Raw genomic sequence first — 17,501 nt, forward strand, 5'->3', positions numbered from 1 at the left:
TGTGAAAGCAGACGCCTTCTCCCTTTTATGTCCATGTATTTTTGTATGAATTGCCTATGTGTTTGGCATTCTCTCCTCTATTCTGTTCTTGGTGCCGTGGTGCGGTTTTCCTGCCGCACTGTGGCACTCCGAGCACAGCACCTTTGTTCCGCAATACGCATGCGCGGACGGTGCATTCACTGCTGTGGGGAATGTTAACACTTTGTTTTGTTGTGGTTTGTTGTTTTGGCCGTGCATTGTCATTTCCCATCATAGAAATAAATCCGTGTATTGTTGAGACTGCAATTATATACCAAATCACAGCCGGCTTATTAAAATATTTTAATTACAAGCCCTTACACCAGGATAGAGAGCACTCCTTTACATCTTTGGTCGAACTGTAAAGTTTTCAATGAGCCTTTGAATGTAACATGAAAAGACACCATGCCTACAATTTGACCAATAAAACGAAAACAATTTATTTACATAATACCTTATTATTTTTAAATTGACAGAAAGACCTCCTTTCAAGTTACTGACTACTGCTCTATACTTTTTCCAGCAGTTTAATTACCTTGACAACCCAGTTTAATTACCCAGCCACTCCATGTTATACATAAACTCATTATACATGATAGAAGACCATGAAAGGTTTACAGTAAGGTCAAATATTTTTACGATTGAATAAAAAAACACCAACAAGGTCTGTTAACAACAGAAGGGAGACTAAAAGGGCGATGTTCCACGAACCACATTTCCCAACATGCAAAGCAACATACGTCATTGGTCTGCGTCGTCAGTGATTGTTTTGAATCGCTGGAAAATAACGCGTTAGAAGAAGGTATGTGTAACTTAATGCTTTTATTGTATTAAACATTCAGCGTATACTTCCCAGCGTTTATGATTCAGGTCGAAGTGTGGTTTGACAAATGATTTGACCAAATACACGAACGTATTACTTCCTTTTGACTAGTTAAGAGTAGAAGCCAAGAGTTGCTGTTAAACTGGTGTTTGTGATAGCCTACTGTTATTTTGTTACTAAACGAACATGTGTACCTTTGGGAATATGACTTTTAGTCGGTATATATTTATGTTCTGTAGAAATCTTAACTCTGACTTTGAAACCCTTGACATTTATGTTTCTTGATGTTTTGCAGGTTAACAATCCGGAAAAATGTTCATGCCAAGAGCCCTAAAAGTAAAGAGACCTGCCCAGGTCTCAGGCCCAGTTTTGAACAAAAAAAGCAAGGTATCTCAGGAGGAGAGCAAAGATGAAGGAAGTTCAGCGACACCAGTTCAGAAGGAGGAAGTCAGTGAAGGCACCAAAACACAGGATGAGACAATACAAGCAAGTGGAGAATCAGCATGTTTGACAGAAAGCCCAGTGCTTAAGGATGAAGACCCATCCGCCTCAAGTGATACAGAGGAAGAGGAAGAGGAAGAGGAAGAGGAGGAACCTGTCAAATCCTTTAAAAAGAGCCAGAGGTGGCCTGAGCCAGGAGAGCCAGTCTGTGTGATGTGTGGTCGCTATGGAGAGTACATTTGTGACAGTACCGACAATGATGTTTGCAGTCTTGAGTGCAAAGCCAAACATTTGTTCAAAATGGGGATGGGCACTGGTGCGGACGTGTTTAACCGTAAGGACACAATTGGAGATGAAAGAACTCACCCTCAACAGTCAGCGGTCGACACTGATGGAGTGGGTGGAAGTGAGGCAGTCTATGCCTACGAAGATGATCTGTTCATATCAGGCCTAACAGAGGAGCAGGTGCAGCGTATCAAACAGGAGCTGGGCATAGAAACCCAAGGTAGTGAAGTCAAGAGGCCCATCCTTGAGTTTGAACACTGTGGCTTCCCTGCCACGCTGAATGGCAACCTGAAAAAGGCCGGGTATGCGGCGCCCACGCCGGTCCAGATGCAGATGGTGCCGGTTGGACTCACCGGCAGGGATGTGATCGTCAGTGCTGACACAGGATCAGGGAAGACTGTAGCCTTCCTGCTGCCAGTGGTAGTGAGGGCACTGGAGGTACAGTACTGCCTTTTTATACCAAGAGAAAGAGACTAATTCATCTATAGGAAACTTCTATAGGGATATGTTATCTAGAAGAAACAAACACATTTGGCAAACACCAGCATCCTGCATGTCAGAAGTCAGCCTTATATGTCGGCAGATTTTACATTTTAAGTCACGGTGATAAAAACATATAAGTTAAACCGCATCTCGGCCTCCCCATAAACTTAGCCTTGTTTGAGTTATTGCATTAATACAATTTGGAAAAGCAAATACAGTTACATTCTAGCAGTAATCGTGTTAGCCTTGATAATCCATCAATCACTTAGGCATACTGATGTTAAAAGGAATGTAAACATTTACACACCATCACCATAATAAAAATACGGTGTCGGTTATGCATATATGTAAATATCTGAAACAGGTTAACTTACGTTTAGAAAAAATACAGAATTGTTTTATTCTTCTTCTTAACCTACAAAAGTTATTCTTCACAAAAGTTCAAAACAGTATTTACAATTATAATAAGTAGTGACCAGCATTAACAAAGATAGTGTCCAGGTCAAGTACATCTCTTTGTTTAGACAAAATCAAAAGGAACCTACTTTATTTCGGGGGATTGTTTGCATGGTTAGAAGGTAAACTTAACTGAAATGGTTAGATATTTCAGACTGATATTTTACCTATGAGCAGAAGTGTCCTTTAGCAAGATAACATTGCGGGAGCTGGCCATTAAGTCAAAAAGAATTCATCTATTTTTAATGGGAACAACTACAAATTAATAGTACTATTAAACTATTCATGAAACGTCTCTCTCATATAACTTAATAAAATGTCTTGCTTCATGGCTAATGGCTTTGGGGCTTGCATATGTGTGTGTGTATGTTTATATAAGTATATGTTGCTTAAGATGCTGTACGTTTTTTGTTGTTTAGAAGCCAGCACACAGTGCAGGCAGTCCTGTGGCTCTCATCCTGACCCCCACCAGGGAGCTGGCCATTCAGATAGAGAGGCAGGCCAAGGAGCTGGTGATAGGTGTCCCCAACATGAGGACCGCTCTGCTGGTGGGCGGCATGCCCCTCCCCCAGCAACTCCACCGCCTCAAAAGCAGCATCAAAGTACACTCTTTGTCTTTACAGTAACTTTCTTCTTCCTCAGTCCAAACACTTTGTAGCTTTCCTACAGCGTCATGTTCTTTTCTCTCATTCCCCTTTAGATTATCATAGCCACCCCAGGGCGACTCATCGAGATCCTGAAGCAGAAGGCAGTGCAGCTGGACATGGTGAAGGTGGTGGTGGTTGATGAGGTATGATAAACACAGAGCATTTCAGATTTCCTAGAGGTTTCATTCTTTAGTGAAAATGTTTTACACAAAAGTAAATCCATCAAAGACAGTAAAGTTGCAGGTCTTTGAAATCCTCTGCATCCAAGCCTTTAAACTCAGTATCTCCCAGAAAACCAGTGTGTGTGTGTTGATACAGCAGCCGTTTAGAAATTATATTATTAGAGTTGGACGTTATGATGAGCAAACAAAGAGGATTTAATGATAGCTATCTTTGACTAAAGTCGCCTCATATCCCAAAACATGCTAACAAATTGAGGATTTCCTTAATAATAGTTTTTAAAGTATTTCATTATATGCTGTTAATTGTACAGAAATCATACAATTGTGAAATGGAGAAAGTCCTGCAACCTTCTGTATTTGGGGTGTGTCCTTTAGGTTGACACTATGTTGAAGATGGGTTTCCAGCAGCAGGTGTTGGAGGTTTTGGAGCACGTCCCAGAAGAACACCAAACTCTGCTGGCCTCGGCCACCATCCCCACAGGGACGGAGGAGCTGGCTGCCCGATTGGTTCGCGACCCTGTCCGTATCGCTATTGGAGAGAAGAACCAGCCCTGTGCCAACGTGAGGCAGATCGTGCTTTGGTTAGAGGAACCCTCCAAGAAGAAGAAGCTGTTTGAGATTCTCAATGTAGGTTAAAGACTTGAGGTTTAGAGCTTTTAGAGTTACTTCAAAAGGTACACAGTGTTTTTCCTCAGGAAATCTTAAAATATGGAAACATTTTGGGTGGAGTACCATTTGAAACTCAGTTTCACTGCCAACATAGGCTGTCTATTATTAAAAAGGTCAGCAGTTTCCTTAGGTCTTGTGTAAGACAAGGTCTTATTGTACTCTGGAGAGTTCTTTGAAAGGGACAAACACAGAAAGTGGATTATTACCAAAATGTATGTTTTATAATGGCTATATCACTCAGTCTTTATACAAACTAGCCCCAGCTTGACACTTTAAAACGGTCTGTTTAAAGGTGATAATTCCTAAAGCTCCAAGACCTGTCTCCGCACTACACCATATTTAGACAGCCATTCTGCAGCCCTGCCCCTGTCTGGAGGAAATGGGTGGGCCTCGGGCTATGGCCCCAGTCCAGGAATCCCAGCAATGGCTTGCACCATTTACACAGGGCAGGACAGGAAGGGTCCGATTTAGCCGGTAAATACGTTTTATTAGAGCATTGTGTGAGTAACAGGAGCTACTTCTCTGAGTGGAGGGTGGTTGTAATAGGGATTTTTCCTTTTCTAATTATGACATCTGTTATTGAATGCAGCTCAGAGTATAAATCTGTCGTCTCTGAACAGCAGAAGGTGGTGTAGCAGGAGTACTGTAGAATCATAAAGGTTATTACAAGGGAAATGGGATGGTACACTCAGGAGTCGACATGACATAGAAATCACTCATAACCATCATTATCACTTTACCAACTGCTGCTTGAATCAGAAACACGTTATTTTTCAATGTGGAAAAGTTACAGGTTATCTAGATTATTTGCAGGCATGTCAGCCAGTCCTGCAGTAAGTGTTTTGTTGGTTGGAGAGTCAAGGTCGCAATCTTCAAGAGGACTTAAACCTCTGAACCTGTCCAAAGGTTTGTTAAAAAGAACATGCCCTACATTTTAAATGTCACACTCCTTGGAGCCTAATGAGCAAATCGTATATGTTAAAATATATATAGTATATGTATATACAAATCCATATACAAATGCAAAGAGTAAACAATTAATAATAAACTAACATCACCCCTTTGTTTTTCCTTGTGGGTTTGCAGGACAGTAAGCTGTACCAGCCTCCAGTGGTGGTTTTTGTAGACTGTAAACTGGGGGCTGATCTACTGTGCGAAGCGGTCGCCAAGGTGACAGGCCTCAATACTGTGGCAATCCACTCTGACAAGACCCAGTTGCAACGCAACCGCATCCTCAGGGTGAGACCAGCGGCAGCCAGAACATGCGCTGTCAAGAGGATAAATAACACTTCTCCTATGTTTGTTGTCCAAGAGTGTTGCTCTGGAATAACATTTAGCTGCAGGACCACATATACCTAGAGCTGAGACTTCAGACTCAACTGTTTTTTTTATATAATATTGAATGCAGAAGGATGCTGTAACAAAATACAACTCCTAATAGAAATATTTTTTTTTTAATGGATTTAACATCCTTCCTCAGAAAGGAAAATTGGGATCTTGCCAATTTATAATATACATATCTATGGTTTTGTTGTTTTTAAGATGGACCAACCAATAGATCCAGAGTTTAAAATTATATTTGTTAAAATCCTGAAGCATACATATTGTTTTTGCCGATATTTTTTCTTAACCATGGTTATCATTTACAGAGGTCCACAAAACTATGTTGAGTTTTAGTGAAATGTACATCATATATTTTGAAATGCTGATCAGGCTTAACATATTGTAGCTTACAAATTAATATTTGATCTGTGTCATCCTCAGGGACTTCTGGAAGGAGACTTTGAAGTTGTGATCAGTACAGGTGTGCTAGGCAGAGGACTCGACCTTGCCAATGTCAAATTGGTGGTTAACTTTGACATGCCAAACACAATGGATGAGTATGTCCATCAGGTTAGTAATACTGGAGTATAATTATGGTTAGGTGTATGAGTGTTCCAACTTTTTTACAGCATTTTAAAGTTAAAGTTGAGCAACACAAGACATATCTTCATTTCTTACATCCAGGTGGGCAGGGCTGGCCGGCTGGGACACAGAGGAACAGCCATCACCTTTCTCAACAACACCCATAAACGGATGTTCCTAGAGGTGGTGAAGCGGGTCAAAGCCACAGGGTCCTCACTGCCCCCTCAGCTCCTTAATTCCCCCTACCTTCATGAGCAGCAGAAGAGGGAAAGAAAAAAGACGAAGCAAGAGTCTGACAACACGCTGGTCACTAAGAACAACCTCATAGATATCATAAGGAAACACGACCGACGCAAGAAATAGTCTATTTTTGTAATGCCAGTGGTGATGTCTATTTATTTGGTAAATGCTAAATGTTTATTTTGTAAATTGTTTTTTGGAGAAAAAAAATTGTCAATGAATAAATGACTTTTGTAATTTATGTACTACAATGTATTCAAATAGTGGTATTATCTTCTTCAAAACATAGATTTAAAACAGGCTGATGTGCCTTTTTTGGATACTGAGGTACAGACTATGTGTATATTTATTTAAATTGTATTGTTTTATATAAGTTACTTTGACATTTCAAACACTGAGTAAAATAAATTGTTGACAGGAAAAATATCAAATCTGGAGCCTTTTGAAACGTAGGCCTACTGCCCTCTCCCACCGCAGATAGTTTGATATGTTTTTGTTTAAACCCTAGAGTACGTCACTTTGTTAACGGTAGAGTGCTAATTTTAGACAGGAAAACATGAGCAGCACATTTTTTTTCATTGGGAAATATACAGGCTTTCCGGCTTCACTTTGTGGTGGCATATACACAACATTATAACCTTGATTATGCTGCCACCTAGCGTCAGCCTCAGGTACCTACATGTTGTGACCACGACATGACGTAACGATTTAAGAGAATTCAGCCAATCAGCGGTCACTTCTGGAGGCGATTTGAAAATAAAGCGGGCAAACGCGGAAGAGATAAGTGGACAATAACAAACCGATGGAGCTCAGTTGCTTGAACACAACTTGTTTTTTTACCCTAATGGATTAATATTCGATTTTAACCAGCACACTCCGCAGTACTTGCGTCCGCCTTACATGTTTTTATGTCTTGTTTTGTTGTTACGTTAGGTAGCTAGAGCAACCGGTGTTAAGTTGTCGTTAACGTTAGCTAAGCGGGGAGCTTATTTGAACGTGTTTTGAGCAGCCATGTCGTTGTTTAGTGTACAAGCGAGAAAGCATACAGCCTATTATGACCAACTTGTGGCACCACCTAGGACACCGGGCAGAGAGCGCCCGGCTCAGCGAAAGTCGGCGGAGACAACGGAAGGCAAACTTGAAATAACATCCAGAAGCTCTGCGTGTGAAGACAGCAGGTCCTCGGATAAAAGCCGAAAAGGGAACAGGACTTATGTCGTTTCTGTTCTCTCAAAAAGCAGCAGCGGACAGCAGACTCCCTATCGAGGCCGACTCACTCTGCAAAGGAGGTCAAGAAGGAAAACCGGGTCTGAAACAGCGGAGACAACGCTGTTAGAAAGCAGCCAGAGCACCACACCGGTACCGGAGAAGAGACTGACACTGCAGCGCAGGACCCGGACTCCCTCCATGGGTAAAAGCACACATATGCAGCGTGTGGTTAGCGGCGGTGGACTACAGACAACTCCAACAGTTCTCAGCGAGCCAAACGGTAGGGCAGCTGGTGTGTTCAGGTCTACGAGTTTAAGAGAAAGTACCTGTAAGAGCAAAGGGGCTGCTTCTGTGGAAACCCAGGGGAGGAAGACGCTGTCCAAATATGTGTCTACAAGTAGGCAGCTAGAGGACCAAGCTCACACGTTTAAGACACCTACCAAAAAGACCCCGTTTGGAAAAATTGCCGCCAGGAGAGACGTGTTCGAGAAGCTGGCCAGGACAGACGCTCCTAAACCTGTGGCAGTCAAATCTGCAAGTCTAGAGAGGCCCAAATCCAGAATACAGCAAGTGGAGAATACAAAACCCGTGGCAGCTCCCCGGGTCATGAACGCGTCTTCAGGTGTGCACAAGATAAGTACCGCCCTGCAGGTGAGGAAGACCTCCACCTCAGGCCAAAAGGGAGATGCGAGCCAAGCCAGGACCTCCACTACTCCTGCTCCACCTACCATGCACCTGTCCCGATCCAGCGAGGCTCAACAGACCCAGGATTCATTGAAGATGGAGAACAGTGCAGTGACTGTCGCGGTCCGTTTACGGCCTTTCAATGCCAGGTTTGTGATGCAGTATTTATCTCTATTGGTGGCTAAGTTAAGGAGTAATGTCTGTCAGCGTTTAGAGTCTGGGTCTTCATAAGTCACTGCTGGGCTTTCTGAAGGTGTCATCTGGCTAATTTAACTAATCATGATAGGTTTAGCAAGCAGTGAAATCAAGTCAAGACAAGAAACACAGTGAATGGTATTACCCTTTCAGAATCATAAAGGGGATTAACAAATGACACTAATCAAATCGCCCATTTATGACAAAAACGTTGGCATATGTTTTTTTTATCATTTATTAATTAATATAATTAATTAATAATCAGGAACATACTCTCTCTGGCAGACAAAATCTATTTCTGAAAGAACATTCATAAATATCTTTGCTCTGTTTTAGGGAAAAGGCAGAGAAGGCCTTGCAGGTCATCTACATGAACGGTCAGGAGACTGCTGTCCAGCATCCTGGCAACAAACAGAGATACAACTTCACGTACGACTTCTCTTTCTGCTCAGTGGATGACTGTGACCCCACCTTCGCCAGCCAGCAGACCGTGTACAAGACGCTGGCTAAACCTCTGCTGCTGAGGGCCTTTGAAGGGTTCAACACCTGTCTGTTTGCTTACGGACAAACGGGCTCCGGGAAGTCGTACACGTGAGTATTTTTTGTCTTTGTTTATAACAGTCAACATTGCACCACTGAAACCTATTCCCTACGCTCTCCTCAATTTCGTTGCTCTTAATGTGTTCTCTTGTGTTTTTAAAAGTTGACAGTCAAATTGTCAATTTCATTTATTTGAAAACATTGTTGTGTAGGATGATGGGTTTTGGAGAGGAGGAAGGCGTAATCCCACGATTCTGCCAGGAGTTGTTTTCTAGATTGGCATCTATGGAAAACGAAGAGGTAAACTCTCTATTTGAATGATTGTATCCCTGTTAAAAACATTTTATTTATAAGAAAATGTCTTAAAAATACATTTTAAAACATTCATTTGTGTTCATGAGAAATATTTGTTCTAGTTTTTTTTACACAACTGATTATCAGGTTTTTGGGGTTATCAGGTGAAATGCCATGTAGAGATGAGCCTTTTGGAAGTCTACAATGAGAAGATCCATGACCTGCTGGTGACAAGAGAACAAATAAACCAGAGAAGGGTGCCCGTAAGTAGTTTGCAACTAGTGCCTGCTAAATTTACAGAAAAAATAGCTACATAGCATGTTACTGTAAAATTACTGTATTTGTATCTGCTAGTCTCTGTAAAGATAGCATGAAACATCTAACAGTCACACATTTTAGACATCAACTCTTGCTCATAATTCTTAATACGTACTGTTTAATTGGTCTTATGTTCATTGGTAAGACTGAATAACCTGTCATGATAACACTGTTCATGTGTGTTTCCAGCTGAGGGTAAGGGAACATCCAGTCAATGGTCCCTACGTTGCAGACCTCTCCGCGTAAGAAACCTTTTAATTTATTTAGCTTCAAGTCTTCAAGGCTAAAAAGAACATTCTTGAATGGTCTGATGCGCAGGAGTGCTCACTTTGTTTTTTCTTTACAGGAACATTGTGAGCTCCTACAATGACGTTCAGGTAAGTTAAAACGGCTGTCAAGATATGTTCTTCTTTTATATCATCAGCCTTCAGCGGATGCTCTTAAAAACAACTTTGAACAAGTAAGAAAGTCAAGGTTCAGTGTTAAGTACACTGAGAGGACAGAATGAAATACAGACCTAAACGTTTGACTGAATATTAATTTTTCTTGAAAGTGCAGTTCATGCCCCTAATTTAGTGAAGTGCTGAGGATCAACAATGTATCCAAGGCCTAGCATAGAAAATAAAAATGCTGTAGATGTAACACCATGTAGATTCAGTAGTAATTCACATATTTCCTTTTTTTTTTTAGGGTTGGCTAGCGCTGGGAAACAAGCAGAGAGCCACAGCAGCCACTGGAATGAATGACAAGAGCTCAAGGTCTCACTCTGTCCTCACCCTGGTCATGACCCAGACTCAAGTACGGCCTCTCAAGCTTACACATCGCACACAATGACTGTTGCCGAGCAAATGCTTAAATATGTACATAATTCTGCAGTGACACACTAATAAATTGTGGCTGTCATGTTTTTAATCTAAGTGTGACACTAAAAATAAGTTTGAATGTGGGTTCTTTGTACAGACTGAGTTTGTGGAGGGTGAGGAACATGACCACAGCATCACCAGCAGGATCAACCTGGTGGACCTGGCAGGCAGCGAGCGCTGTAAATCTGCAAACACAAGTGGAGACCGACTCAGGGTACACACACACACACACACACACACACACACACACACACGAGAATGTTATTATTGGTTCTTGCTCCTGGATTAAGTTTTTCTCTATTTCATTTCATTCTTTATTGATTACCGTATATGTGGGTTTTTTTTTTCAATCTTTTGCTTCGATAATATAATCAAATACCATATGATTCTCAAAATATTTGTTATTATTTGACCTATAACCCTTACCATTTGAAAACCTAAACAATAACTTAGGCTGAATGAATAGAACAGTTAATCTCAAGTTGTATAGGTAATTGAGATTTTGAAAAATGCAACATTTTATTAAGACTAAATTATTTGTAATTTGATCCACAATCTCCCTTGCATGTTATACTTTTTGCATTTAGAATTACAATGTTCTGTTATTTTGTTGTTGTAGGAGGGTGCTAGCATCAACAAGTCCCTGCTTACCCTTGGAAAGGTCATCTCTGCCCTATCAGAACAGTCAATGACGCAGAAAACTGTCTTCATACCGTACAGGGAGTCTGTCCTGACATGGTGAGGAATCAGATCACGGTCTTAGTTTTTGTGTTTAGTTTCCTGTTTTATTTTGACGTTTATTTTCTCCTGGGGGGTATACTACGAAGCAGGATCTTCGCTTAGCCGGCTAACTTCAGGGAAAACTCAGGGTTTCCGGTCCTACGAAGCTGGTTCTCTTTTTAGCAGGCCTCCATGGTGATTTATCCTGGAACCTAGTCTGTGCTCCGAAGCAGGATAGCTTCCAGGATAAAAGATCAACTCAGTGAAAGCACCGCCTGCTGACCAATCAGAGCTCAGTGTGCGGAGGAAATACAGTTTAAACTGCCGTTGCAGGAAAAACGGCTGGCCAAAATCACCGACTGTGTGAACGTGAAAATGAATAGAACATCACCTCCCATCTTCAGAGCAATCTGACGATTATAACATTAGCGTTAAGAAAGCTGCTTTAAATATCTGCCACAACATAACGGATCAGAGTAAATTTAAGTACAGTTCGCGGCATATCACATCATAATGTATAATGTATCATATTTCTGATATCTGTATATCCGTATCTGGCCGTGCAACACTCACAGTGTCACATACTGTATGCAGAAGTATTATTTTAAGCAACACATTAAGTTGACGAAACACTCGAGTCAAATGTAATTAAAGTCAGATCCACTCGTGTCTTGGACGGGGCAGTGATATCATAAACCTGTTAATGTATGCATTCAAACACTTTTTCTTTTACCAGCTGTATTCATCTTGCAGGTGCAGCTATGTGGCTTTGATCCTGGATAAAACGTTTAAGTCATGGATGTTTAAAGTTTAAGTTCTTCATATTTGATTAACACTATAGTTTACTTTTCATTCAGGAAGTATATGACGCTGCGCTGTCAGTACGCTTCTCCATGTTTGTGATTGGTCGAATGCTCCAGATACCACCCCTTTTATGTGAACGCGCACCTAACTAGATAGGAGATGGCTGGCTTGAGCGAACGAGTTGATAGCCAGCGTTGTAGGACAGTTTAGCGAGAGCGGCTTCGTTTTGGATTAAGTCAACCGGATAACTCAAAACATATCCAGGATAGGTTGAACTAGATTCGTAGTATACTACGAAGCAGGATTTTCGCTTAGTTTTTTTCCCCCGCTAACTTCAGGGAAAACTCGGGGTTTCCGGTCCTACGAAGCTGGTTCTCTTTTTAGCAGGCTAGATCTCCATGGTAACTTATGCTGTGCGGCTAACCTACCCCGGAGCAGGTTAGGTTGCAGGCTAAGAGATCAACTCAGTGAAAGCACTGCCTGCTGACCAATCAGAGCTCCGTGTGCGGAGTTTAAAGCGATCAAGTCACATTACAGGAGAAAGAAAAACCGCCGTTGCAGGAAAGACGGCCGGCAAAAATCAACTGACTGTGAACGTGAACATTAATAGAATATCACCTCCCATCTTCAGAGCAATCTGACTTTTATAAAATTAGCGTTAAGAAAGCTTACTTAAATATCTGCCACAACATAAGTAACCGGATCAAAGTAACAGTACAGTCCGCGGCATATCACATCATAATGTATCATATATTTCCTTATCTGAGTCAGCTGAGCCGTATCTGGCTGCGCAACACTCACAGTGTCACATACTGTATGCAGAAGTATTATTTTAAGCAACACATTAAGTTGACGAAACACTCGAGTCAAATGTAATTAAAGTCAGATCGTGTCTTAGACGGGGCAGTGATATCATAAACCTGTTAATGTACGCATTCAAACACTTTTTCTTTTACCAGCTGTATTCACATTGCAGGTGCAGCTATGTGGCTTTGATTCTGGATAACGTGTTTAAGTCATGGATGTTTAACGTCTTCATATTTGTCTAATTATATAGTTGACTTTTCATTCAGGAAGTATGACGCTTCTCCATGTTTGTGATTGGTCGAATGCTCCAAATACCACCCCTTTCATGTGAACGTGCATCTAACTAGATAGGGCACGGCTGGATTGAGCGATCCACTTGATAACCCAACCTAACCTAACGACGAACCAGCTTCGTAGTACAGGCCTCTGTTGCCTTATTGTGCTGTTGCGCAATCAACGGCATTTACGCAGCGTGGTTTGTGTGCGCTCCGTTTTGTTTGGTGAATATTTTTAGACACCGCAGATGGTGAACTTTTCTGGTTTGCTTGGTTTGAAGTAGAGAAATGTACTTTCTTATTAATTCATTTAAGTTAATTGTGTTTTGTAAAATAACTCACAATTTATAATTTGAATTATAATACCCTGAAAAGGCAGGAATGTGACTGAATTATTATTATTAGAAATAATGCAATGAGGCATACAAAATGTTTATAATTGTATTTGCATGTGAACTAACATTTGTTTGTCCTCTGTGTTTTGAAGGTTTTCAACCTGATGAAAATCTGATGCAAAGTCTGATTTAAAAAGAAAAGAAAGACAAAAGAAAGTTGTCCAAGCGTCCTCTGTTGCCCACCAGCCTCTCAAGTTCGGGAAAAACACTGAATAAAGGCCAAAACCCGGAAGAACTGGACAATTATCCTAGGGAAGACTTAACAAATATAAAAACTTGATTTAATTGCCTTCACTGATGGTGTGTATGGCTGGAGTTGCTGGAGCCCTTTTAGTCTGACTTATGACAAAATTGTCCTTCAAATCCAGTACTCATTGTCAATTGTGTCATTCATCTTATTGGAAGGGTCTTCAAGGTTCATATGCTCGCATATGAACCTTGAAGACCCTTCCAATAAGATGAATGACACAATTGACAATGAGTACTGGATTTGAAGGACAATTTTGTCATAAGTCAGACTAAAAGNGAAAATGCAGAAAAGTAACTTAAATAATATTGAAAAAACAGGATTAGCTAATCAGTGTGCATTAAATGAAATAAATACATACGTCTATTGTCAAATATTTAAAAATGTGTGTGTGGGATTCCTTTTAGATTTGTTTCCCCTCACAGGAACAAAATGTTTCCAGCACAAAATGTTTAACTTCATGAAAGTGAGAAGGGAATGTAACAGATTTCGTTCTGGATCCTGACCTGAGCCTCCATGTGCAGACGGATGCGTTTCTTCTGTGTGTCCACCTCCTGCTCCAGCTCCTGCTTGGCCATTTTCAGCTTTGCCATCTGGCTGGCAACCTTCTCCTGCGCCAACTCCTGCTGATGCTTCTGCTCTGTCTCCTCGTCCTGGATGAAATGTATTTTGTAATGTTTGCATACATTGAGAGGTTGCCTTGACTAGAATATACATACAAGTTGTACATGAAAAACATACATAATGTTTAAGGAAATATGTCTTCAAGTAAGACATAAATATGCAAACTGATTTCCAATGCAATAGCAGTACAGCTAAAAATGTGTAGAAAGTCAATAATAGAAAAAAGTGCATTGGTCAGAACTGTATCACTTAATAGTCATGATTCCCTCAAATGCTTATAAAAATGAAAGAGAAGCCCCAGGCTAGTATTCCGGCACTTCTCTGGAGTCATTTTTATTTTCACAAGAAGTCTTATGTACCAGCTCTCTTTCCAGAGTTTGGATCCGTCCCTCATAAAGCGCCCTCTGCTCAGATAGCTCTTTCTGGGCCACCTCCTTGGCCATCTGGATCCCCTGCATCATTTCCTCTTTAGCCTTCAAATGGGCTTCTTCAATTTCTGCCTCAAGCCTGGGACACACAAAGAGGGATTAGGAGGAGTATTCGTCTTCCCAAATAGATGTTGCCTTGACCAGGAAGGCTGGTTTAGTTATATTGCAAATTTTCTTATCCAGTCTTTTGCACTCACTGAGCTCTTTGGGCTGCGAGTAATTCATTTTTGGCAAATTCAAAGTCTTTTTGGCCATCGCCTGCGTCTGTCCAGCATGACACACGCTTCCCAGACTGCACCTCTGATGGATGGTTGAAGCGGAAGTAGTGGTCTCCACCAAGAATCACCCGGTCACCCTGGGGAAAATAGACATAGTGATGAGAAGTGTTGAATTCATTAATAAAACGGATAACCAATTAAGGCAAGGCAAGTTTATTTATATAGCACCTTTCAACACAAGGCAAGTGCTTTGCAAAAATGAAAGACATTAAGAAAATGGCATTTAAAAACAGTCATTAAAAAAGGCAAAGATAATAAACATTACATTAAGTAAAAAAGGAAGCCATAGCACAAATTGCTCCATCCTATAATGCTTATAATATACATACTTACATGGTGGAGGACTGTTGCTTCAGACATGATGTTTCCATTAACAAAGGTCTTTGCGTCTTCCATTGGAGTGATGCTGACAGTGCCCTGAAGGTTTGTTATAATACTACAAACAAAAACAAATCACATGTTTCATGTTGAATGCCTGCTTTGACTTAAAGAAGTAGAGAATAGATTGATTGGAATCATTAACTTAATGTCAAAAACACTGTAGGTAAAAAATACGCCCACTATTCAAAATACATAGAAATGCAATCACTCCTAACATTAGCTTTTCCAGTGATTTGGTTTTACCAGTGTTGGTCAGCGATGAGGGCTCCGTTCAGCTGGATGTCGTGTTCTGACTTTGTCTGGAGCTTGCCCACGGTGGTTTGCCCCTCTTTGATCATGTAGAGAAGCATCTCAGACAGCTGAGGGTCTTCGTTCAGATTCACGAGGTTAGGAAGACGATTGTCTACTTTGAATGTCGCACCTGCTTTCTGAAAACGAAGTTATTAGGGTGAGGATGAAGAGGCATTTGTTTCAGGGTTTGCAACTTTCACCTCTAAAGGTTCAGCGTAGTAAAAAGAGAATCAAGTCCTTTTACCTGCAACTCTTTGGTCTCTTCACGTTTGCGGATTTCAGCTTGCTCCAGTTTCTCCCTCCATGCCCTGCCAGAAAACAAGATATGATATAACAAAACATGAAATCCCCTTTTATGAAATTCTGCCATGATCCACTTATATTTTCCCTTCTTAATCAACTATAAACCTTCCCACTGACTAAAGTCTATAAAAAGGATAAAGCCTGCAAAATAATTATTTGTTTTCATTATTATTTTAAGAAACTATTACATGTTTTAAAAACTAGCATGTGAGTGCAAGAAGATTACATTAAAACAATGCAAATATATGAAACAAGAGAGATTGCAGGCAAAACAATGCACATAAGCCCATACAATAAGTAAAGTAGGAGTTGTTATTGTAAATATGGCTTTCCAAAACTGAGGAAAACAGCTAGAAAGCTCAAATGAATGCAGTATTACTGACCGGTTGGCCTCAACCATTTCCCTCTCTTGCTGGCAGAGTCGGCTTCTCAGGCCGACGATCTCCTGCTGGAACAGCCGGACCCGCTCCGGTTCGATCCCCAGGGAACTCGCCTGGGCAGCTCGCAGCTTCTCTACCTCCGCCTTCAAGTCTGAAAACACGAAATGTGTCAAATTATTTGCAAAGCTAAAATATATAGGGCAGTTTAGAGAAAACATACAGTTAAAGGTCCCCTATTAAACTCTTTTTTATCAATTTATTATAGGTCTCAGATATATACAAAACATGTCTCTGAAGTGTTTGGCTCCAAATACCAAACAGATCATTCAGCTTCCCATAATCCCCTCGGTTTCAGCCCTGTTTCAAAAGTGCTGATTCTCTGTCTGTTANTATATATATATATATATATATATATATATATTATTCCTGTAACTATAAATGACATCATCTCCTTCATTTGCCAATTCTCATGATTCCTGATGATTTCAAATGAGTTTGAAAAGCTTATGGAAACATGCTGACACTGGGTTTTATGTTTTACTGATGGGCCATTTGGGATGTGTCTCGAGCCGCAGCGGAGTTTGGCTTCATGCATAATGTCTTGGCCTGGTGTTTTTTTAATATTGTTTACATAACCATGATTCACTCCAGGCAATGGAGGAGCACCATGTGTGTCAGGCGAAGATTGTTGACGCCCTGGAGGCAGAGAAGAGAAAGATTGGCAAAGAGCTCGAGGAGATGCAGAAGAAAAGAGCGCTAAGGGAAAACCACACTCCACGGAACGGTGAGCTCTTGGGACAGTCCTGAACGCATGTTGGAGCTTGGAACCAACATGACAATGTACAACCCTATAAGTGGAGTTCCAGATGGGTGGGGCCGTTCTTAAAGGCAGAAACATTGGAGTAGACAGAGCTGGCCAAGACTCAATCTAAACAATGGACCTAACATCAGTTTAATCGAAGCAGTGAAGGTGGCAGAGAGCCCATGTAACATATCCAAGTTATTTATTCTGAATACTCAAATATATGGTAGTTATTCAACAGTAACAATACACAATGTATAGAAACAATTAGGGCTGCTCGATTATTCATTGACTTTGGAAACATCCATTTATTGTGAACAGTATGTTTTTAACAGTTGATTATCCTGAACTTTAAGTATAATTCAACTGAAAAACAACAAAAAAAATGATTAAAAGAAAGAAAGTTATAATAATAAAAAAATTATCGTTTTATTTCGATTACGTTGTTTTCGTAATCGTTGCAAGCCATAAACGTAATCACAATTATAATACGATTAATTGAGCAACCCTAGAA

At 40.7% G+C, this 17,501-nt stretch overlaps 2 protein-coding genes across 2 annotated transcripts in view; both read left to right on the top strand.

The window, feature by feature from the left end:
* The first annotated feature begins 759 nt into the window (after positions 1-759).
* On the top strand, positions 760-6,491 carry ddx59 (DEAD (Asp-Glu-Ala-Asp) box polypeptide 59). The gene is made up of 8 exons (XM_010780115.1): positions 760-820; positions 1,137-2,005; positions 2,926-3,108; positions 3,207-3,296; positions 3,711-3,962; positions 5,091-5,243; positions 5,769-5,897; positions 6,012-6,491. The coding sequence occupies exons 2-8, from the start codon at positions 1,154-1,156 to the stop codon at positions 6,270-6,272; spliced, it is 1,920 nt and encodes a 639-aa protein (XP_010778417.1). The 5' UTR covers positions 760-820; positions 1,137-1,153; the 3' UTR covers positions 6,273-6,491.
* A 460-nt stretch (positions 6,492-6,951) lies between these two features.
* kif14 (kinesin family member 14) overlaps positions 6,952-17,501 on the top strand; it is a 21,512-nt gene continuing 10,962 nt past the window's right edge. Inside the window, exons 1-12 of the mRNA XM_010780117.1 lie at positions 6,952-8,191; positions 8,574-8,828; positions 8,990-9,077; positions 9,236-9,334; positions 9,579-9,631; positions 9,736-9,766; positions 10,080-10,187; positions 10,350-10,466; positions 10,872-10,990; positions 15,458-15,462; positions 16,225-16,334; positions 16,837-16,969. Of these exons, the coding sequence (XP_010778419.1) occupies positions 7,161-8,191; positions 8,574-8,828; positions 8,990-9,077; positions 9,236-9,334; positions 9,579-9,631; positions 9,736-9,766; positions 10,080-10,187; positions 10,350-10,466; positions 10,872-10,990; positions 15,458-15,462; positions 16,225-16,334; positions 16,837-16,969 (2,149 nt within the window). The 5' untranslated portion in view covers positions 6,952-7,160. The remainder of the gene's footprint in view (positions 8,192-8,573; positions 8,829-8,989; positions 9,078-9,235; positions 9,335-9,578; positions 9,632-9,735; positions 9,767-10,079; positions 10,188-10,349; positions 10,467-10,871; positions 10,991-15,457; positions 15,463-16,224; positions 16,335-16,836; positions 16,970-17,501) is intronic.

Source organism: Notothenia coriiceps, unplaced genomic scaffold, assembly GCF_000735185.1.
Source record: "Notothenia coriiceps isolate Sejong01 unplaced genomic scaffold, NC01 NC01_scaffold00021299, whole genome shotgun sequence".
In the NCBI taxonomy this organism is placed as follows: Eukaryota; Metazoa; Chordata; class Actinopteri; order Perciformes; family Nototheniidae; genus Notothenia; species Notothenia coriiceps.

Bases quoted from the DNA above. Each gene is read 5' to 3' on its own strand.
- ddx59 (XM_010780115.1), top strand. From the start codon at position 1,154: ATGTTCATGCCAAGAGCCCTAAAAGTAAAGAGACCTGCCCAGGTCTCA. The intron at 3,109-3,206 runs GTACACTCTTTG...ATTCCCCTTTAG, and splicing joins GCCTCAAAAGCAGCATCAAA to ATTATCATAGCCACCCCAGG. The intron at 3,963-5,090 runs GTAGGTTAAAGA...GTGGGTTTGCAG, and splicing joins AGCTGTTTGAGATTCTCAAT to GACAGTAAGCTGTACCAGCC.